Consider the following 18,892-nt stretch of genomic DNA (forward strand, 5'->3'; position numbering starts at 1 on the left):
AGTTCTCCCGGATCGCATCTCCCGCCGTCGCCTAGCTCTGCCGCGCCCTCTAACTCACCGCGCTCCGCCATGGCCGAAGCCTGGGGCGACGTTTGTCGCCAGTGTGTGAGCGCCGTGGCTGATATTCCGGCTTCGATCCTGCTGGTCGCGTTCCTCGCTACGACTCTGGGATTATTTGTCCTGGTGAGTTCGGTCCCCGCCTGTCCCTGTTCCTGCGCGAGGTGCTCCGCCAAGTCGCTATATCTGCCGGGGCGTGACGAGTACTGACCTTCGCTCCGTGCTGTCTAGTTCCTCGCCTTTCTGGTTTTCGTCGCGCCGAGACCGCGGGAACCCCTACTGGAGGAGAAGAAGTATAGAACTCTCACCCAGGATGGAGCCATTACCAACCCCCAGCCCTTGCCCTGCTGGTTCGACACCCTTGCCACCCACAAAGACGCCTCGTCGGATCACCCTAGTATTGAACCCGCGGAGCTGTTCATGTCAGTCGTCGTCCCGGCCTACAACGAAGAGGATCGGCTGTCAGGCATGCTAGAAGAAGCCGTCAACTACCTAGAACACGAATACGGCATACTCGGCAAAGAGAGCAACCTCGGCACAGCCGAAACCCGGTCTATACGAAAGCGCAAGCCGAACGAGCATGCCACAAACGGTCACGCCACGGGCTCGGCGTCAGATTCAGGGTGGGAGATCATTATAGTCTCCGATGGGTCTACAGATCGTACGGAAGAGGTGGCGTTCCGCTTTGCGAAAGACCACCAGCTATCTTTGCGTCCGAAGGGCTTTGCGGGGCCATGGACGCCCCAGACGCAGGAGGGGGTGCATATTCCACTGGGCACCATCCGGGTCGTCAATTTGACTCATAATCGCGGCAAGGGCGGTGCGGTTACGCACGGCATGCGGCATGTTCGGGGTCGGTATGTGGTCTTTGCAGATGCCGATGGAGCGAGCAAATTCGGCGATCTCGGGAAACTTGTGACGGCGTGCCAGAATATCGAGGATGCCGATGGCCGCGCGGTGGCAGTTGGATCCCGAGCTCATATGGTGGGCAGCGAGGCTGTCGTCAAGGTGAGTTCGAAAAGCACTGTCTAGGCTTATAGAGTGACTTCACATGCTGACCGGATCGATAGCGATCTAAGCTGCGCAATTTTTTGATGCACTCATTCCATTTGATCCTCTGGCTCATGACGCCCCCGAAGACTGCCACGGTGAAGGATACGCAATGCGGGTTCAAGCTTTTCTCGCGCGCGGCGCTGCCCTATATCGTGCCGAATATGCACTCCGAGGGCTGGATCTTCGATGTGGAGATGCTCATGTTGGCCGAGTTTGCCCACATCCCCGTCGCCGAGGTGCCGGTAGGATGGCGAGAGGTGACGGGCAGCAAGCTGAATGTCCTGCGCGACAGCATCGGCATGGCCTGGGGACTGGCCGTCCTGCGGGCGGCGTGGTCGCTCGGTGTTTACAGACAACGGTGATATGCACGGAATTGTAACAGCTTCAACGACCATTTTCATCAGGCCGAGCCTATAGCATATTGAATGATTTTTTTTGGAGCTCGGCATTGTATCCAGGGAATCGCCCGTCGGAGCTTTCAGGCAGTCATGGTCAGGTATACTAGTGAGAAACAGGAGTGCTGCGGATAACCCACTATTCCCGTAGTGATTCCATTCTGCCGCAGCTTGTATATTAATAGGTGACCCTGTACATCGGATCACACTAAGAGGGTTACATACCCTATTTAGCTATAGATAGTAGATAGGAATAGCTATTCAATATATTAATTTTAACCTTGCTAGTTATAGTTTCTTCTAGCTAGCTAGTCTATATACTTATTTCCTTATATACCCTTACTAAGTCCTACTCGTCGCTATGTCAAGGGTTGTTATAGGGTGCCTAGGTAAGCGCATGAAAAAGAAGGCCAATGATTCTGTATTTTGCTTAGCCAGGGAGTGATGGGTGTTACAGGGACAAGAAGCATATTAGGCTTTATAGGCTTTGCCAGGATACAGTACAGGAGTAGGGCCAATAGGCAGTTCTTTGTCTTCCCAACTGTGTAGAATCTGATGTGAAATATCATGTAGAATACATGTAGGTACACAATCTAGAGCATATTGTATAGGAGGTATAGCTATATAATATTATTAAAGAGGTATAGGAATCGATTAGTAGAGATTTACTATATTAGCTGGTAAAAAAGTATATCTACTAGCCCGCCTCCTAGAGTTTATTAATAGATATTAAAAATTTCGTTGCAGGGGTAGCAATGAGCTAAAAATTAGGCAGAGCATGTGCAGGAGTGGATGCTTGGCTGATAAGCCGCGAGAGTTTCAAGCTCGTCGTGGACAAGACACCCAGTCGCGGCATGTCGAATCACATCACGGAGGTTCAGAGATGACATGCACTAATACAGCATCATCCTTCTACATTGAGCTCTATGCAGAACAAGTTCACGTTCACGTATGCCATGCGCTAGGCTCCACTACAGTGCCATCTCAGTGCCAAGGTATAAAACGAAGGAGTGGACCATCCCCGGAGGATTCATCCCTCTTCGCCCCTCTGCACTTTCTAACGGCCCTCATTTCCTAATCCAGTATTGATAGCTCGTCGCCCCGTCTCCCCATTGCCGCATTGGATCTGCAGAAACGACGGCTCGCGGCCCAGTGGGGGCCGCTCCAGCCGTATAGCGCTGGACTGCCGAGTTCACAACCGCGCACGTTGAAACGTGCGCCTCCTATTTGATTGCGCTTTATCACCGGAGGCCAGCTAAGGCGTGCTTGTGCAAGTCGCTGCGGAGGGCGCCTGGTCGATCATACGTTTTCTGGGTGATGGAGATTGGCAGGATCGCATGACAGCCCAAGGGGGACTCTTCCCCGGAGTACTAAAGACTAGAGCATCGCTCTTGTCTCATCCCTGATTCTCAAACGCCGAGCTGGCACGCAACCTATTCACGGTGTTACATGGGGAGCGGAGGACGATTCACTTTGATACCTAGCTATACATCCATCGACCGTCCAGACTTCACGACTCACGATTTCGTACGACAATGACACCACATGCAACTGCCAACCACCCAGTGAAACCGTCTCAATTCCTGCAATTACCCACAGAACTCCGTCTGAAGATCTACGATTACGCTTTCTCCGTCCCAAACGACTACCTCGACAAGCCACTGATCGTCGTCCACGATCGCGGCAACGTCTTCACAGCGCGCGGGCGATATCGAGCCCTCTCGATGTGCCCCAGCTGGGTCGGCGAGGATGGCACAGCCCGAAACCTCCTCGCCGTGAACCGCCAGATCCACGACGAGGCCGAAGACCACCTCTACGCGCAACACACACTCTTCTTCCGCCACTCCGTCGACCTCGACCGGCTGGGCGACTTCCTCGACACCCTCAGCGCAACAGCGCGCCGCCGCATCCACAGCGTCGGCTTCGAGGTCTTTTTCTTCGTGCACACGCAGACCGGCGTGCCCAAGCGCACGCTGAAACAGTACGAGCGCGCGCGCGACCTGCTGCGCCAGAAACTCCCGCACTGGGAGAGCGTCCTCTTCTACCTCGACCCGCGTTTCTACTATCCCTCCGCGTGCGTCGGAGGCCGGGAACTGGCTGCCCGCGGCGTACGGGATCTCGCGGCGCGTTTCGGGTCGTCGTGTGCGCATGTCACCTTCTATCCCCGGCCGGACAGCCACCGCCGTCTGGTGGAGGAAGCGCAGCAGCTGCTTTGGCGCAGTAGTTCGCCGGAAGGGCGGGCTGTAGGGGGTGGTCGACGATTGGCCAAGGCTCCTCTTGAGGAGATGGGCTCTGGCGGGCGTGATTCTGCAGGCTGGGCATCTGGGAAGTCATGTGCGTTGGATACGCATCGGCCGATGGCGCCTTTGAGTTGGTAGGATGCCATTGCTTATTCTTGAGAGTTCCGTGCCGGATGATATCCATGGCGATATTGAAATAATGAAGGGAGGAGTGTCTGCCTCCGTGATAAGCCGACACATTCATATTGCACTTCCACTCTATGGTGAGCACCAACACCAACCGAGTGGCGGGATAAATTAGCACAAGTACATAGTAAATATCTGCGGTGCACTTGCTGAAAACACTGGGGGTCTCCAATTCGTGGACAGAAAGTAACTGCATTAGTAATTCCACATATTAGGCCGCCACCAAGACTATACGTCTGGCTATTACAAATCAATCTTTGAGCCAACGCGAATAAAAGAGCGCACCGGAAGCGTGACCTGTTCAATCCAGTGCAAATCCTCAGACCAGATCTGGCAACGATGAAAGAAGCTGTTGTCGACAAGACGGTCACCGTCACGATCCGCGATAGTGAAGTCCCAATCCCACAGCCAGGCCAAATCCTCATCCGGGTTGTGGTCTCTGGCACCAACCCCAAAGATTGGAAATACCCCGGCTGGGTCCCGGATGCTCCTCCCATCAACCAGGGCGATGACATTGCAGGGTATGTCGAGTCCGTCGGCGAAGGGGTGGTTGGGTTTCAGAAGGGCGACAAAGTAGCTGCGTTCCACGAGATGCGGAGCCCGCACGGCAGCTATGCAGAGTACGCCATCGCTTGGGAGTATACCACCTTCCATCTGCCCGCAAAGACCAGTTTCGAAGGTGAGTCCTTAACCTCCTCGACCGGCGTTGAGATATACTTGCTCACATCGCAGCAGAGGCCGCCACCATCCCGCTTGCTGCGATGACTGCGGCCCTGGCGTTATACCAGCGGCTGCGACTCCCCCTGCCCTGGAGCCCGGCGAGTGAGGCATTGCCGCTGGTCATCTACGGTGGAGCCACGGCCGTGGGAGCGTTCGCAATCAAGTTGGCCACATTGACCAATATCCATCCCCTCATCGTCGTCGCCGGCCGGGGCACCGCCTTCGTGGAGACGCTGATCGATCGCGAGAAGGGCGATACGATCATCGACTACCGCGCAGGCGACGAGGCGGTTCGTACGCAGATCAAAGCTGCCTCGGGCGGACGACCGGTGCACAAGGCACTCGATGCAGTCTCGGAGAAGGGCAGCTATCTCAACATCGGCGCAGCGGTGACCGCTCCGGCCAGTATCAGCACGGTGCTCCCAGTAGACGCAGACAAGCTTCCCTCGGGCGTAACGATTGCAATGACCAACGTCGGCTCCGTCCACCATAACCCAACCACAGACGCGCCGGTTGGAGATCGGGAGTTCGGGGCCGCGTTCTTCCCGTTCTTGGGCCGGGGTCTGGGTCAGGGCTGGTTCTCGGGACATCTGTACGAGGTGCGACCCGGCGGATTGCGTGGACTAGAAGGGGCCCTGAAGGATTTGAAGGCCGGGAAGGCGTCTGCAATCAAATATGTGGTGCGCATTGCGGAGACCTCCGGAGTGCAGGACTAGATGGTTCGGCGGTGGTCTTTGGTGATCTCGTTTGGGTTGTGGGAAATGGACAGGCTGTTTGAACTTAGCTTCGTCATGAATCTCTTGATAGATGTATGTCGAGCTCCACAGGATAGAATGGAATAGGACCAGCTATGAAGGAACCATCAAGGAGAGTTGGATGAGAGGGAAAAGACGGGGATCTGCATATCACCGGCTGGTGGCCTACGCCCATCTAAACCGTTCAATCTTTATAGACAGACCTGTCCCGTCCAGAAGAGCCTTGTCTGGGCTATATGCAATTGACATGAATATGAGATGCCATTCGAGCATAACACATATCCGTTATGGCCCATTGTCCAGGAGGCTCAAGGGGTTCTTCTGCTAGCTACATCAACTACCCCCTTCTCGCCGTGTCGCTCATGCCTCGCTATTTATGTCTTTGGTATTTCTTATGGCCCCTATGTGCCATCAGTAAAGAGATGCCGTGGGGAGACGTAATATGCCTCGGTCCGACTTGAATATTCTCATGCTGTAAACTCTGTCGATGGATGCGAGTCATGAACATCCATGCGTTACAAGCATTGGCCAAGATACCTTGGCATGCTACGTAGGCTAGTTGGGGTCTGTTATTGTGACTACTTGTGACCGATCTGCAGACTATAAGGAAGAACAGCTATGTGGATCCCCTGCCTATACGTTTGTAGCTAGCAGATTGTGATAATATATATTTGTTTGTTTGTTGAGGGATACGGTTTGCAATATCCCGTTCACACTTCATCTGCATATGAACAAAATAGATCTTTGAAACCATAGATGGGGCGTATGTTAACACTCTCACCTTCATAGCCACTTTGATTATGAATTGTGAACACATATTGACAGATAGCTAGCTACCTCTGTGCCTATACAGGCAGTTGTACTGTGCGAAATAACTGTAAAAAAAAGGGTAATACACACTTACACACTGTCTTTTGATACGCCTATCACAAAAGATTTTGCGAATCCTGTTCCTATTACCTTACAATGGCTTCCAAGGTTGTTAAAACCCAAGTCATCCGATTGGTATAATCGCCGTGCTCCACAGGCCAGTTTCAACTTGAAAGGTACTTGGGATGCACCATTAACGTTCGTAAGCAAGGTCCCCTCTGGTCAGTGATTCCAGCAGAGTCGATTGGTGTTTTATAACGACAACAATGCAAATGTGCCAATCAGATCCTAGGATTTGGTTGTTCAGCATCTGATCGGCGTCAGGAAGAAGGCTCTCTCTCCGGTCTGATGGGGCTAAAGGATCTGCTGCATGGCTCGACACTCCACCGAAGGATCAAGGCTGGTACCTCGCAGATGCATATGAGGAGATATTTCCTCTTTGGAGCAGCGGACGAGTCGGCTATTGACGTGGAAGACGTGCCTGGATTGTCATGACCCAGCATCACAGCATGTCTCGGGCCCAGGAAAGGTACCTAGGAGGTATAATTCGATGACATTATGGGCAGACTGTCCGAGGATAATTCGTACATTTCATTTAGAGGCGATTGGCAATACCCACACACCAAGACCTTGGTCCGAATGCTTATGATGCCGGGGGATGTTCAAAGGTACTGTTGTTACTACATAGGTCGTCGAGTCCGAATTGAGCTCACCAGCTTGGGGAAGAGACAAGGGAAAAGGAACCGGGTTTCATCCCCGGTACATGCCCCAGATACAGACGCTGATCCTTCCTGTGGGGAGGGCTCCCGGAAAGCACTCCGGTAGATCAGCTTGCGTACATACAACGAGTCAATATACCAGCGGATTGGTCGTGAGCGAGTCAAGTTAGAAGTCCGAACAAGGAAAAGCCAAGGTCGAGCAAAGTGACATCAAATATGACAGAAAAAGTGGATGACGGTCAGATAGGTTGATTTTGGTTTTAGTTATTGGTAGAATATGGTTACAGGTCCCCGAAGAGGGCGCTTTGGACTGTTGGTAGCTGCATTGTCAACGGCATCGAGATCCGGACGCCGACACACATCTTCCATTCACAACGCCGGCCAACACCAGCCCGGTGACAAGGAGCTCGGCATCGGGGGTTGCCAACATGCAAATAGCCCCCAAGGCGCACACGGCCGTCGGGATACCGCTGACGTCGCCAAGCATCAGCTAGCCGAGAACAAAGAGCACACCATGTCATCCCCCCAAAGATAGTATAACGAAGAGCGGGTGATTAAAAGGACAGAAAAACTAAACAGAGACATCCAGAGGACAACGAGGGCCGTCCTTCGTCATACTGCTCGTGAAGAAGAAAGATTCCGGCAGTCTCTTCGTTTAGCTGCCAGGAACCAGGCCTTTCAGGCCAGCGCCGATGTCACCCTCGCGGGCGGCAATTTCGAAGTAGCCGTAAATAATGCTGTTATCGTGTTAGACCAGAAAGAAACAATTGGGAAGAAGCAGACTTACGTCACAGCAAGGAGAATACCAGTACCGCTACCGAGGGCACCGAGGAGGTCGGAGGCAACGGAAAGGGCACCAATGCAAGCACCACCGAAGGCAGCGGCAGTGGGGATGACACGCTTCAGCTCCTTGTACATGCTCTGCTCACGGTGACCAGACATGACGAGACCCTGGTCCTTCAGCTGCTTGGCAACATCACGGGGGGCAGAGCCAGACACCTCAATCCAGGTCTTGGAGAAGAGGGCACAAGCGACCAGCATGAAGGTAATGTAGACAGCGGTGTGGATGGGGTCGAGAAGGGCCTCCTTGAAGTTCAGAGGGGGAGACATGTAGTAGGCAATACCCGAAGAGGCGAAGAGCTGGGCGGAGCCCTCACGGGGCTCCCAAACTCCGAGGAGCTTGACAAGCAGGTTGTCGGAGAAGCGCGAGTACAGCATCTGACTGATCAAGAAGATGTTGGAGGACAGAGCGGACTGGAGCATGATGGGCATGTTCGAGGTGTAGAAGAGACGGACGGGGTAGGAGCCACGCATGCCACGCTGACGGGCGGACTTGACGGGGATCTCAACGCGGAAGCCCTGCAGGTAGATAACTGCCGCGAAGACCAGGAGGGTGGCCAGAAGGTTCATGACGTTGGGCAGGTTCTGGCGGTAAAACGCCTCATACAGGGCGCGCTGCTTGTCGGGCCAGGTCAGTAGCAGGTGGAACAGGGCGATGATGGCACCCTCGAACTCGGGGCCACGGCCAGTGTTGATGGTCGTGGGGGAGAAGGCCTTCCAAACAATGGACTCGCAGATGTTGGTCGCGATGAACAGGGAGATACCGCTGCCTAGACCGTAGCCCTTCTGCAGCAGCTCGTCCAACAGGATGACCACCAGACCAGCAACAACCAGCTGGACGATCAGGAGAACACAGATACCAGCACCCAGGTCGCTGGGCTGGCCATAGAGACCAGTCAGGACGTAGACACAGGCCTGGCCGAAGGAGAGGATGATAGCGAACAGCTTCTGGGCGGTCTGGTAGAGCTCGCGGTCGGTCTTGAGGTCAAGGTTGACATCGATGAGGTGGGTACCGGCAAGAAGCTGTGAACCGAGGGAGATTAGATCAATTGTGTCTCAATCGCAGGGATCTACTCGGTTTCAATTGCATACCTGGAAGACCATGCCGGAGGAGATGATGGGGGTAATACCCAGTTCCATCAGAGTACCCCGGTTACTGGCCAGCATCATACGAAGCCAGTACAGGGGGTCCGAGGTGTCGGAGGACACGATACCGTAGAGAGGCATCTGACTCATGACCAGGAAGATCAAAAGAGTCAACTAAAAAGAGATTGCGATCAGAATTTGTACCGACGCGTCGCAGGCAGAGCAGGTCTGAGACAAACATACACCAGTCCACATCAACTTCTGGTTGAAGGGCACCTTGGTCTCAGGAGCTGCCACCTCCGGGAGGAGGGGCGTAAAGGGCTTGATCAAGTCAAGAAAGCGTACTACCATCCACAATTAGTATATGCGAGTCCATTGCGAGCAATCCAGTTCGATTTCGAGGGGGGGCTGTAGCGATCGCGTGCTGAAGCAGGAAGGGCAAACTCACGGCCGCTCATGGTGACTTTCTTGCTCCCAGTCCGTCAAAAAAGAAAAGGGGGAAGCTGGGATTGAAACCAGCAGAAGGAGCGGAAAGTTTGTGAAGATTAAAAGAAGAAAGGAAAGGAGAGGGGGGAAGAAGGTGGAAGTCGGAGGGAGATGGGGGGAGGAGGAAAGAAGAAGAGGTTCGCTGGCCACTTTTCGCTTCGCGCTAATTAAGGCCACTTGGTCTTCGCCGCACGCCGGTTACCACCCTGCATTGACTCAACGGACCAGATGGGTGTTGTGTATCAGCCTATTGTGCTTCTTTTGCACCCAATTCTTCACTTTCTACCCAGCTAGCATTCTGAATTGCCCATTTAGGTGTCCTGGGTGCAAAATTGTGTGTGTACCCCCGGTGTCGAGGCCCCCGAGCTTATCCCCACACTATTCGGCTGCACAATTCTATTACAATGGAGCTTACAACAACACCACAGCCATCATAGATATCCTTTATTGTTGTCCCAGGGAGATCCGGGGCTCTTGTCGCTCTAAATCAAATACCTTATAGACCAGAATCGAAATCACCCCGTGCTCTGCTATAGACGCCAGGTCCATGTGAGATCCAAAGGAGCCAAGATCGACAATACATCACAATATCATTCCCATACATGTAGTCCATACCATGTCGATGCCCAAGTCCAGCTCAAGGGCCAACAAGGCCTAGACAGTCATCGATCACCAATTCCAACTCACCCAGTCGTGTCTTGAGACCGCGGTTTTCGTCCTTGAGCACCCCCATCACGCTCCAGGCTTCCGAGGCCGGAACCCCGTGGCAATTGGTGCATTGAATAGAATTTCCGACAAAAGAGCTGCCCAGACGCGTCGACGCAAGGCCCTTCATCACTCGGTCATATGTGGACGAACGCGCCGGCACGGGCGTGTTCGTTGCCGACACCAGATTCTTCTGAATTGTGGGTGTTGGGGCCGGAATGACGGACGGCGTAGACAGCGCGACCTGAGACAGGTTGGGGGACGGTGCAGTCAGGGTGGAGGTCGGTGACTCAACACACTCGCGCTGCGAGAAGACACTGTCGGCGACGCTCTCGTCACCCGACTCGAAACCGGAATCGCTGGTGAAGGTGCCGTGGCTGGCACGCTTGCCACCGCGGTGGGGGGTTTGGAGCACAAGTGACGGGATCTCATCATCGGCAGGGTTTGTGCGCATCGTGCGACTCCGGCTGCGCGTCTCCTCCTGCTGTCGGAGACGCCTCTCTTGCTCGAGTTCCTCAGCCATGGCCTGCATGGCCTTCTCTTGGTCGAACACTTTGGCGGCCATGCCGTCTAGCTGCATCTTCAAATGGTCTATCCGCGCCCGTGTCTCCTCAAGCTCCTCCTGTTTTTCATTTCGATCGACAAAGGCCTGATGCATAGCAAAAGTCCTTTGTTTGTAAGCCTCCTGCATGTTTTGCAGGACTGTGCTAGCATGTTCGCGGAGGGCGTTGAGTGCTTCGTCGTTGGAGTCGGACCCGGGCAGGCACAGGGCTGCGGTGATGTCGAGATTTAGGAACTCGTCATCCGCAGGTTCTGGGAAGGTTGGCTTTTGGTCAGTCTGCCGTCGCAGGCCAAAGAAGGAGAAGCGTCCCGGGGCCGGGGCCGAGTTCTTTCGCGAATGTGTCATGGTTGACGCGGTAAGACGAGAGGTATCCATCCCAAGGGCGTCAGAATAGGTGTCAGGACGCATGGTGATTCCCAAGTCGACTGGATCCGACTTGCCCTGGAACCAGTCTGATAGGATTCTTGCTCTGGCTTCGAGCTTCTTCTTGGGGAATGTATCTGTCCAGGAGGGGGACGCTCGGTCCTTCGGTTGGTGGTGGCCCGACGTTGGGTCGGAGAGGTCTTCTTCGAAAATAGGGGGCCGTGCAATATACTCAGTATTTGCTCGACGATGCGAAGGTAGACTGTCAAAGCGATTCCGAGTGGACAGAGGGATCGTCGGCTTTGGGGGCGAGGCAACGGTCTCGTGAGGCCCCTGCGATTCGTCGGAATGTAGGGTGGCCGATGCGTAGGAGAGACCGGAGGACATGGCAGGGAGGGAAGGTTGAGATAGGAACCGACCAGATTCGAATGCCACGTCGAACTGAGGGGATATGGCGCTGCCGATTGATCGAGTCAGGGGGTGGAAGGAGATGTTTTTCCGTCGAGAGGGAGTAAAGGGGACCAAGGGGCGATTGCAGCGACACAGCGAACACCACCCTGGGAGATGATCAGGGTCAAATCGAGAAACACACCAGTGCAATCCTCGGTGTTTCACGGCGTGAAATTGCGAGGATTTTTGCTTTTGAAACGCGGGATTGGCAAGCAAAATAAACGAGAGGCTGGGGAGTATATGAAATAGCGGTGGCTGAACCGTGCTCTCCACCGAGTGCAGATCCACCGTGGAATCTTCGCTCTAGGCGACGAGATCGACCTCTTTCTGGACTATTCCCCATTGTGGCGTCGGATTAGCGAGTGATGAAAGAAAAAGGGAAGTTGAAGCTACAGCTGAAACCGAAGCCGAAATCTGGCGCGTAAACCCACCGGTTGTACAATCACTTCCCGCCAAGCTCTTCGGCGCATCATTGCTCCTACGTTCCTGCAAATCCACGACATCATGGCGTCCGCCAACCCCGGCCTCACGCATCTGTCTAATGCGCTCGCCACACCAGACCAGCTCTCCAACTCCTCGTCTTCAATTGATGGCGTTCCACCCGATCTCGAGACCTCGATTCGCTGCGCCGGAGCGCAACTCACGCAAGCCGCGGGCGTTCTGCTGCGCCTATCGCAGGATATAATCGCCCAGGCAATTGTGACCTTCACACGCTTCTGGCTTGGGGCCGATGGGGGAAGCTTACGGATATACTCGGTCAAGGTACTTCCGGCGTGCGGTTCGCACTTTGCATTGCTCTTAGCTGACCTCCACATTTAGGACGTGTCGGCCGCCGCGCTCTATTTGACAGCCAAGCTGTCTTTCCAACCCACCTCACCGCGCTCGGTCTTGAATGTCTATAACCTACTCCTCTCCCAAAAGGTCTCTCCGCTGTGGTTTGTGAATCTCCAGGGTGCCTCGACGCAGCCTCCAGCTGCGGAACTGTACATTCTCTCCGAGGGCGGGTACCAGGCAGCCCGACTGGTGCTTCTGCGAATCGAGTCCATCATTCTCCGCACACTCGGCTTTGATACACACGTCGCTCTGCCACATACCATCGCCCTCACCTACCTCCAGACCTTGGGTGCGACCCGACCTGCCGTCGCTCGCCGAGTCGTTGAGCATCTCAATACCGCACTGCTATCACCTCAACTGCTCTACGTAACACATCAGCCAAATGCCTTGGCCGTTGCGGCTATCTATCTTGCTGCACGTGAAGAGGGCGTCAAGTTGGTAGACGGCGAGTGGTGGGAGGTGTTTGACGTTGACCGTGAAGAACTTGGGTTTCTCGTCGTGGGAATGAGAAGCACAGAAGGGTTCATGCGGGCTGAGAAAGAGCAGTGGAGTCAAAAGCGTATCCCTATGATGGTAGACGAGGTGGAAGCTGAAATCGAACGCCGGCGCATGATGGATGACGGCGAATGAGCTTGGTAGCTTCTTGGACTGATGCCATTTCCTTGAGGATGCAGTCGCTGGATTACTTCTAGAGTGGATTCTCGGACCAGATAGAGCCTGGCTTGATATAGACCCTGTGTGGGCTCATGCGTGAATCTATTCAGCGCGGGGAGCCCAGCGGGCGTTCTGGGGCCACATAGTTGATCACTCGAGCGGCAAAGAAGAGCTAGGCAAAGATGCCGAAATAAGCGACGCTGCGATCATCCGGAGCCCAAGACTCGCATCAGGTGAAAAAAAAAAAAAGCGGTTCCTGCAGGTGGTGGTTTTATAGCATGCGGCGACCAGCGATGGACTCACGCGGGGCCGATCATGTGCTCCACCGCTTATCAAGGTATCGCTCCCCGCCTCAACTCTCTACCTCCTCCACTCTAGCACATAGACACAATGAACATCCTACATTCTACGCTATCAACCTGGCGGGACCGTCTGGCCCCGGTTTCTCGCACATCAACTTTCCGCGCCACCGGCCAAATCACTCCGGAGGAGTTCGTGCTGGCTGGCGACTACCTCGTCTACAAGTTCCCGACCTGGTCTTGGGCCGATGCCTCCAGCCCTGCCAAGCGGGTTTCTTACTTGCCCCCTGGCAAGCAGTTTCTCGTCACCCGCGGCGTACCGTGTCACCGTCGACTGAACGATAACTTTGCCGGGGATGCAGGCCATGAGGATGAACTCGTGCGGGACATGCTTTCTGGGGAGGGTGCCGAGGATGCCGCAAACGCAGATGGAGATGATGGGTGGCTACGAACTGGCGGAGGGCGTGATATTGTTGCCGATCGGGATCAGCAAGAGGCGCGTATTCGTGATGTGAGAACGGTTGATGAGTCCGGCAATCTAGGCGAGCAGGAAGACGAAGAGGAGATCCCGGACATGGAGGATGACGATGATGACGAGGAGGCTATTATTCGCGAGCCTGTTGGACAGTCGGGAACAGAGCAGTGAGTTTTACCTTTCGTTCTTCTCATTTGGACCACTCGGTGTGGTTTCAAATTTCCATGACTCTTGTCTGACCAGCAACCCGCTCTCTAGGCCGCTGCGCACTTATACGCTTTACATTACATATGCGAATTTCTATCGGACACCCCGCCTATACCTGTCCGGCTATTTGTCTCCATCAGAGCCGCTTCCCCCACACCTGATGATGGAGGATATCGTTGGCGATTACAAGGATAAAACGGTGACGCTGGAGGACTTCCCGTGGTTTGACGGGAGCGTGAAGATGGCTACGGTGCACCCGTGTCGTCATGCCTCAGTCATGAAGACCCTCCTCGACCGCGCCGATGCTGCCCTGAAGCTTCGACGCGAGAAGCTAAAGCAAGCGCAGTCGCGCGCGGAGGCCGACGGGGTTATCCAGTCTGGCGCAAACAGCGGCCTCGAAGGGCTAGTTGACGACACGAAGGGTCTGTCCCTGGGCGAACACCAGCAACAACAACCCGGCGGTGACGAGTGGGAGATTCTCCAACATGATGAGGAAGAGCAGGTTGCTATCCGCGTGGATCAGTATCTGGTCGTGTTCCTCAAGTTCATTGCCAGCGTTACCCCGGGCATCGAGCATGACTTTACGATGGGGGTATAATAAGGCCTCGAACGATCTGGCCTTTCCTCTTTGCTCGGGCCCTCCAATTTTAGTCGACTTATGGATGGGGACTAGGCTTGCCCTTGCCCGATGATGGAGGTGCTTCTGGGATACAGAATATGCATGATACGATATGATTTGGCGTTTATTTGCCGCGGGCCACTCGAACAACTCTCTTGTCTTTTTCTTCTAGCTTTCGCTATGTATCAGCTCTCTAGGTTCTAAGGACACGGTACGGGGCTGTCTACGTCGACAACGATAAGCCGTAGTCTAGTTTTTGAATTCGTTCCCATTGAAGTTTGTTCTTCCATGCGATGCGTCACATTGTAGAGCTATACAGGCAGGAATTATTGTCCACCGTGCATTCGTAGCGTCCCCCATGCACGTCCGACTGGAGAAGAATGGGGACAGCCCATTCATCAGTGTAGCAGTGCTTTTCTGAATACCGTTATATAGCCTAGCTACTAGAGGTGGCCCCGGTCCACCTTTTCTGCACCCTGTTTAGTACGCATACTAGTTACAATGTTAGTAAATATTCAAGTGATTGCATAATCTGACCGGTTATGCCAGATACATACCTTGAAGTATTTATTTTGCAAGTCGGTTTCATCCATCATTCCTCTCTCATAAGCTTGGACGTGAAACCGATTCTCCTGTAACTCTGCATGGAAGGCTTGACGTGAACGATTGCGCAGCCAGAGGAGGACCCAAATCCCAACAAGACAGAAGACCTGGACCCCAATACAGAAGAACATCATCCCAACACCCAGAGGGTACTCCGGTGCCTGAGCAGTCTTGAAGAAGAAGGGCCCCACAAAATTTCCAAGGCAATAGCCGATGAGGAGCATCGCATTCGTGGTGATCTTCTTAGTATGTCCAGCAGTGTTGGCTGTCGCCACCGACATCGACAGAGTCCAAGATGCGGTGTAGGTGAAAGAGATCCAAAGACAGACCAACCGACCATATGGTTTCGATTCATCAATGAGCCATAGGCCAATCACACCGACTAGGAATGGAACGATACAGATCAGCATGACAGCCAATCGACAGTTCGCGTAGCGAGATGCGAAGAAACTGGATTTTGCAATTAATTAGCAAGAGTCGTCCTGTTTATTCATTTTGAATGGCATACCAGGCGAGAGGACATATCACCAATTGGACGGCACCAGATGGCATTTGAATAAGAGTAGTCCGCAGAGTAGAGAATCCCATCCCTTTAATAATCAGTCCTTGAAACTAGGTTCCATTAGCAAGAGAACTGGATTTGGCCAAAACAACACACTTACAGACGTCAGGCCGCCATTGGGCGAGTTGCTGGTCACAGCAAAAAGGAACAGAAGCCACGTTTTGAGGTCCGTCATGGCCTCTAAAAACTGCGACCATTTGAAGTTCTTGTTCTCTAGCCCCGTACCATTATCTTTGATCCTGGCCACAGCCAAACTGCGTTCTGTTTCAGTCAAGAACCGAGTTGTCAGCGGCGATCCCGGGAGCAGGAGAAGCAGAACGAGACCCCAAGCAGTGGTGATTGCGCCCCATATGATATATAGCAGTCTCCAACTGGCGATGGCGGAGCTGATGTGGCCGATGCCAAAGCTGGCGATCCCGGCAATCACGTAGCCAAGACCCGCAGAGCCAATCCAGATTCCCATGCGTACGGGCTGTTCTTGACGCTCATAGTACATGGAAAAGAGGAGCATGGTTCCAGGATTGATCGATGCCTCGAACACGCCAAGGAATGTTCGTGCAGTTGCTTCACCTGCGAAGGTTTGTGCGGCACCGTGGCATATGAGGACAATACCCCAAAGGATGACCTTTTTCAAGAAAGTTCAATCAGCAGGGATAAAAGTACTGGAAGATTCTATGCTTACTGTGCCTGACATGAAGTGATTGATCGGAAGCTTTTGCAGCATGACATTTGTTGGGAACTCCCAGACCAAGTATCCCAGGTAAAAGATAGCCCCGAGCCAAGAATACTCGGTACCTTGCAGTTTCAGGTCATCTTCCAAGCCAAAGACTGCTGCATAACCTAGTGTTGTTTTGTCGATGGACTGCAGAGCATAGGTAATACATAGCAGGGGCAATAGACGAAGATCGAGCTTCCACCTCAGCTTGTTGGCCGTTTCAAGATTGATGTCTTCAAGTTCGCCTTCGTGAAGAAGCTCCAAGGCTTTCAAAGGCTCGCTGTCCACAGAAGTGGCCATTTTCCCAGTGTCTTTGTCCATAATGTCGGCTTTGGTGGACTGCCACTATTCTCTAGCATGCTGCGAAAGTGAGGCTTTATTGGTATTTAGAACCAGCATGCTCGGTACACAAGCCAGCCCATATCGAGTGCCTTATCATGATAGTCAATGCCGGGTGCTTATCTTGATGTTTTCCCCACCCGCGGGCGTTTTGTTTTCCGCGGCGAGGCGAACGACTCGGTACCTATTTAATTGAGCCGTTATCTATGGCCCTGAAGATCGGCTCTTTTAAACTATAACTTCCTGTCCTATCAGCCAGCGGACAACTCCAGAACGAAGAAGTTAACTGCGCTTATGGATTCAGGCCACCCTTACCAGAAGTTGGACATTGACGAACGGGTCAAGCGGGTTCTCCTGCGTACGCCGCTGATCGACGGTCACAATGACTTGCCTCAACAGCCAAGAGCCTGCTTCCATGGGCAAATTCACAACAATCCAAAATTCGACCTGGAAAATGGATTTCAGAGAGGGATGACTGATATTCCGAGGTTACGCGAGGGTACCAGGTAGTCATTCAACACATGATGCAGCAAATACTAACTCAGAAAACACATAGGCGCTGTCGGCGGCCAGTTCTGGTCCGTCTGTGTGCCATGCCTGAGATCCGCGGAGAACTTCTCGACGGCGGAGTATTCTGATATGGCGAGGGACGCTATCGAACAAATCGATCTCACGCTTCGCTTGGTAGAATCACATCCGCATGTGTTCCAGCTTGTTAGTGGACCCGATGAAATCAAGGAAATTTACGCCTCTGGAAAGATCGCCTGCTCGATAGGGATTGAAGGGCAAGCATTACGCATGATATGACGGAGACGGGGTCTTTTCTGACATTTGAGACTCGCAGACTGCACATGGCCGGTAATAGCATCGGGATCATCCGGGCATTCTATCGTCTTGGTGTGCGATATGTAAGTGTGAATCATCGCCATCGTGAAGAAAGGTTCTCAACTCTGTCGAAACAGTGCACTCTCACTCATGTCTGCAATAATGCGTTTGCCGATAGCTCCACGTCCAAGCTTGGGCCGGTCCACGGTGGTCTGTCTCGACTAGGACGGTCAGCTGTGGTTGAGATGAACAGATTAGGTATCACTCCCTGGCTTTACCCCTTTTATGTGGTATCTTTCCGCTGAAAATCACTCTGAGGATGCAGGTATGATTGTGGACTGCTCTCATGTATCGGAAGACTGCGCGCGGCAGGTGCTTGCCTTGACACGCGCGCCGGTCATGTTTTCGCATTCCAACGTCAGGGCAGTCTTTGATTGCCCACGGAACGTGCCAGACGACGTGATTGACTTGGTTCGTGAGAATGATGGCATTATCATGGTTACATTTGTACCGGAACATGTCGCCACACGACGCGCTGATGCAACCATGGACATGGTGTTGGACCACCTGTTCTATATCGCAAATCGTATTGGTTGGGATCATGTTGGTCTTGGGTCTGACTTTGATGGAATTGCATCAGTCATTCCCGGCTTGGAAGATGTCAAGTGCTATCCCCGGCTGTTGCAGAGGATTCTTGAACGAGGTGCAACCGAGGAGCAGCTGAGCAAGGTTGCGGGAGAGAACCTGTTGCGTATGTGGAGAGGCGTTGAAGCGACACGCGACCAAATGAAGAATGAAGGCATTCTTCCTGTTGAGGATGTCTGGGAGGATCGTACCTGGTGGCGCTACGATGGATACTATCAGATGCCAGATCCCGATCCAGACGACAAGCTGGGGCTGGATTGGTATGGCGTCCCACCTCCAGAGGAAGGGTTGTATATTAAAGAATGAAGGAATGGCCATGGGGTTTGCCTCGGATATCTAGGTATCAAATAAATCGTACAAGTGCTTGAAACATGATGAGATTCGGGTTCTCTCAGAGCGAAAGAAAGGCGATGCAGGGTTGGCAGGTACTTAGGCACGTGGTATCTGAGCCGGCACCTACATGTAGGAAGCTCCTGCTCTCCCTTCTTCTCCCTTCTCTCTCCCTTCCCCTTCCTCCCGATAAGCGATCGACCCTGTTCACACTATGCGCTCGACTTCGCACGATAAAAGTCGGGAGACACCACTACTAGCGCGGGCCCACGTCCGTTCCAAGGTTCGCCGCGGGAAA

The 18,892-nt window shown here is 53.5% G+C and overlaps 9 protein-coding genes across 9 annotated transcripts; 6 read left to right on the forward strand and 3 right to left on the reverse strand.

Moving 5' to 3' along the window:
* Window positions 1-69: 69 nt before the first annotated feature.
* On the forward strand, window positions 70-1,472 carry N7459_008340 (dolichyl-phosphate beta-glucosyltransferase; the record flags this gene model as incomplete). The annotated part of the gene is made up of 3 exons (XM_056947508.1): window positions 70-183; window positions 289-1,065; window positions 1,128-1,472. The coding sequence occupies 3 exons, from the start codon at window positions 70-72 to the stop codon at window positions 1,470-1,472; spliced, it is 1,236 nt and encodes a 411-aa protein (XP_056797018.1).
* A 1,568-nt stretch (window positions 1,473-3,040) lies between these two features.
* On the forward strand, window positions 3,041-3,883 carry N7459_008341 (uncharacterized protein; the record flags this gene model as incomplete). The annotated part of the gene is made up of 1 exon (XM_056947509.1): window positions 3,041-3,883. One exon carries the CDS (start codon window positions 3,041-3,043, stop codon window positions 3,881-3,883), a length of 843 nt encoding a protein of 280 aa, XP_056797019.1.
* A 387-nt stretch (window positions 3,884-4,270) lies between these two features.
* On the forward strand, window positions 4,271-5,367 carry N7459_008342 (zinc-binding alcohol dehydrogenase family protein; the record flags this gene model as incomplete). The annotated part of the gene is made up of 2 exons (XM_056947510.1): window positions 4,271-4,610; window positions 4,667-5,367. 2 exons carry the CDS (start codon window positions 4,271-4,273, stop codon window positions 5,365-5,367), a joined length of 1,041 nt encoding a protein of 346 aa, XP_056797020.1.
* A 2,283-nt stretch (window positions 5,368-7,650) lies between these two features.
* Window positions 7,651-9,412, reverse strand: N7459_008343 (translocon subunit SEC61; the record flags this gene model as incomplete). Its single annotated transcript, XM_056947511.1, has 5 exons — window positions 9,370-9,412; window positions 9,165-9,265; window positions 8,928-9,095; window positions 7,783-8,858; window positions 7,651-7,732 (listed from the first exon to the last, which is right to left on the reverse strand). The coding sequence occupies exons 1-5, from the start codon at window positions 9,377-9,379 to the stop codon at window positions 7,651-7,653; spliced, it is 1,437 nt and encodes a 478-aa protein (XP_056797021.1). The 5' UTR covers window positions 9,380-9,412.
* A 632-nt stretch (window positions 9,413-10,044) lies between these two features.
* N7459_008344 (uncharacterized protein) lies at window positions 10,045-11,424 on the reverse strand (the record flags this gene model as incomplete). The annotated part of the gene is made up of 1 exon (XM_056947512.1): window positions 10,045-11,424. One exon carries the CDS (start codon window positions 11,422-11,424, stop codon window positions 10,045-10,047), a length of 1,380 nt encoding a protein of 459 aa, XP_056797022.1.
* Window positions 11,425-11,991: 567 nt separating this feature from the next.
* Window positions 11,992-12,951, forward strand: N7459_008345 (putative cyclin; the record flags this gene model as incomplete). The annotated part of the gene is made up of 2 exons (XM_056947513.1): window positions 11,992-12,249; window positions 12,307-12,951. The coding sequence occupies 2 exons, from the start codon at window positions 11,992-11,994 to the stop codon at window positions 12,949-12,951; spliced, it is 903 nt and encodes a 300-aa protein (XP_056797023.1).
* A 414-nt stretch (window positions 12,952-13,365) lies between these two features.
* On the forward strand, window positions 13,366-14,554 carry N7459_008346 (ATG3/ATG10 family protein; the record flags this gene model as incomplete). Its single annotated transcript, XM_056947514.1, has 2 exons — window positions 13,366-13,916; window positions 14,008-14,554. 2 exons carry the CDS (start codon window positions 13,366-13,368, stop codon window positions 14,552-14,554), a joined length of 1,098 nt encoding a protein of 365 aa, XP_056797024.1.
* A 501-nt stretch (window positions 14,555-15,055) lies between these two features.
* On the reverse strand, window positions 15,056-16,776 carry N7459_008347 (uncharacterized protein; the record flags this gene model as incomplete). Its single annotated transcript, XM_056947515.1, has 5 exons — window positions 15,056-15,067; window positions 15,133-15,628; window positions 15,687-15,790; window positions 15,841-16,365; window positions 16,423-16,776. 5 exons carry the CDS (start codon window positions 16,774-16,776, stop codon window positions 15,056-15,058), a joined length of 1,491 nt encoding a protein of 496 aa, XP_056797025.1.
* A 312-nt stretch (window positions 16,777-17,088) lies between these two features.
* Window positions 17,089-18,570, forward strand: N7459_008348 (dipeptidase; the record flags this gene model as incomplete). The annotated part of the gene is made up of 5 exons (XM_056947516.1): window positions 17,089-17,293; window positions 17,351-17,579; window positions 17,639-17,702; window positions 17,757-17,877; window positions 17,945-18,570. The coding sequence occupies 5 exons, from the start codon at window positions 17,089-17,091 to the stop codon at window positions 18,568-18,570; spliced, it is 1,245 nt and encodes a 414-aa protein (XP_056797026.1).
* Between the last annotated feature and the right edge of the window lie 322 nt (window positions 18,571-18,892).

Source organism: Penicillium hispanicum (genome assembly GCF_028827665.1).
Source record: "Penicillium hispanicum strain IBT 35686 chromosome Unknown utg000007l_segment0_segment0, whole genome shotgun sequence".
NCBI classification, from domain to species: Eukaryota; Fungi; Ascomycota; class Eurotiomycetes; order Eurotiales; family Aspergillaceae; genus Penicillium; species Penicillium hispanicum.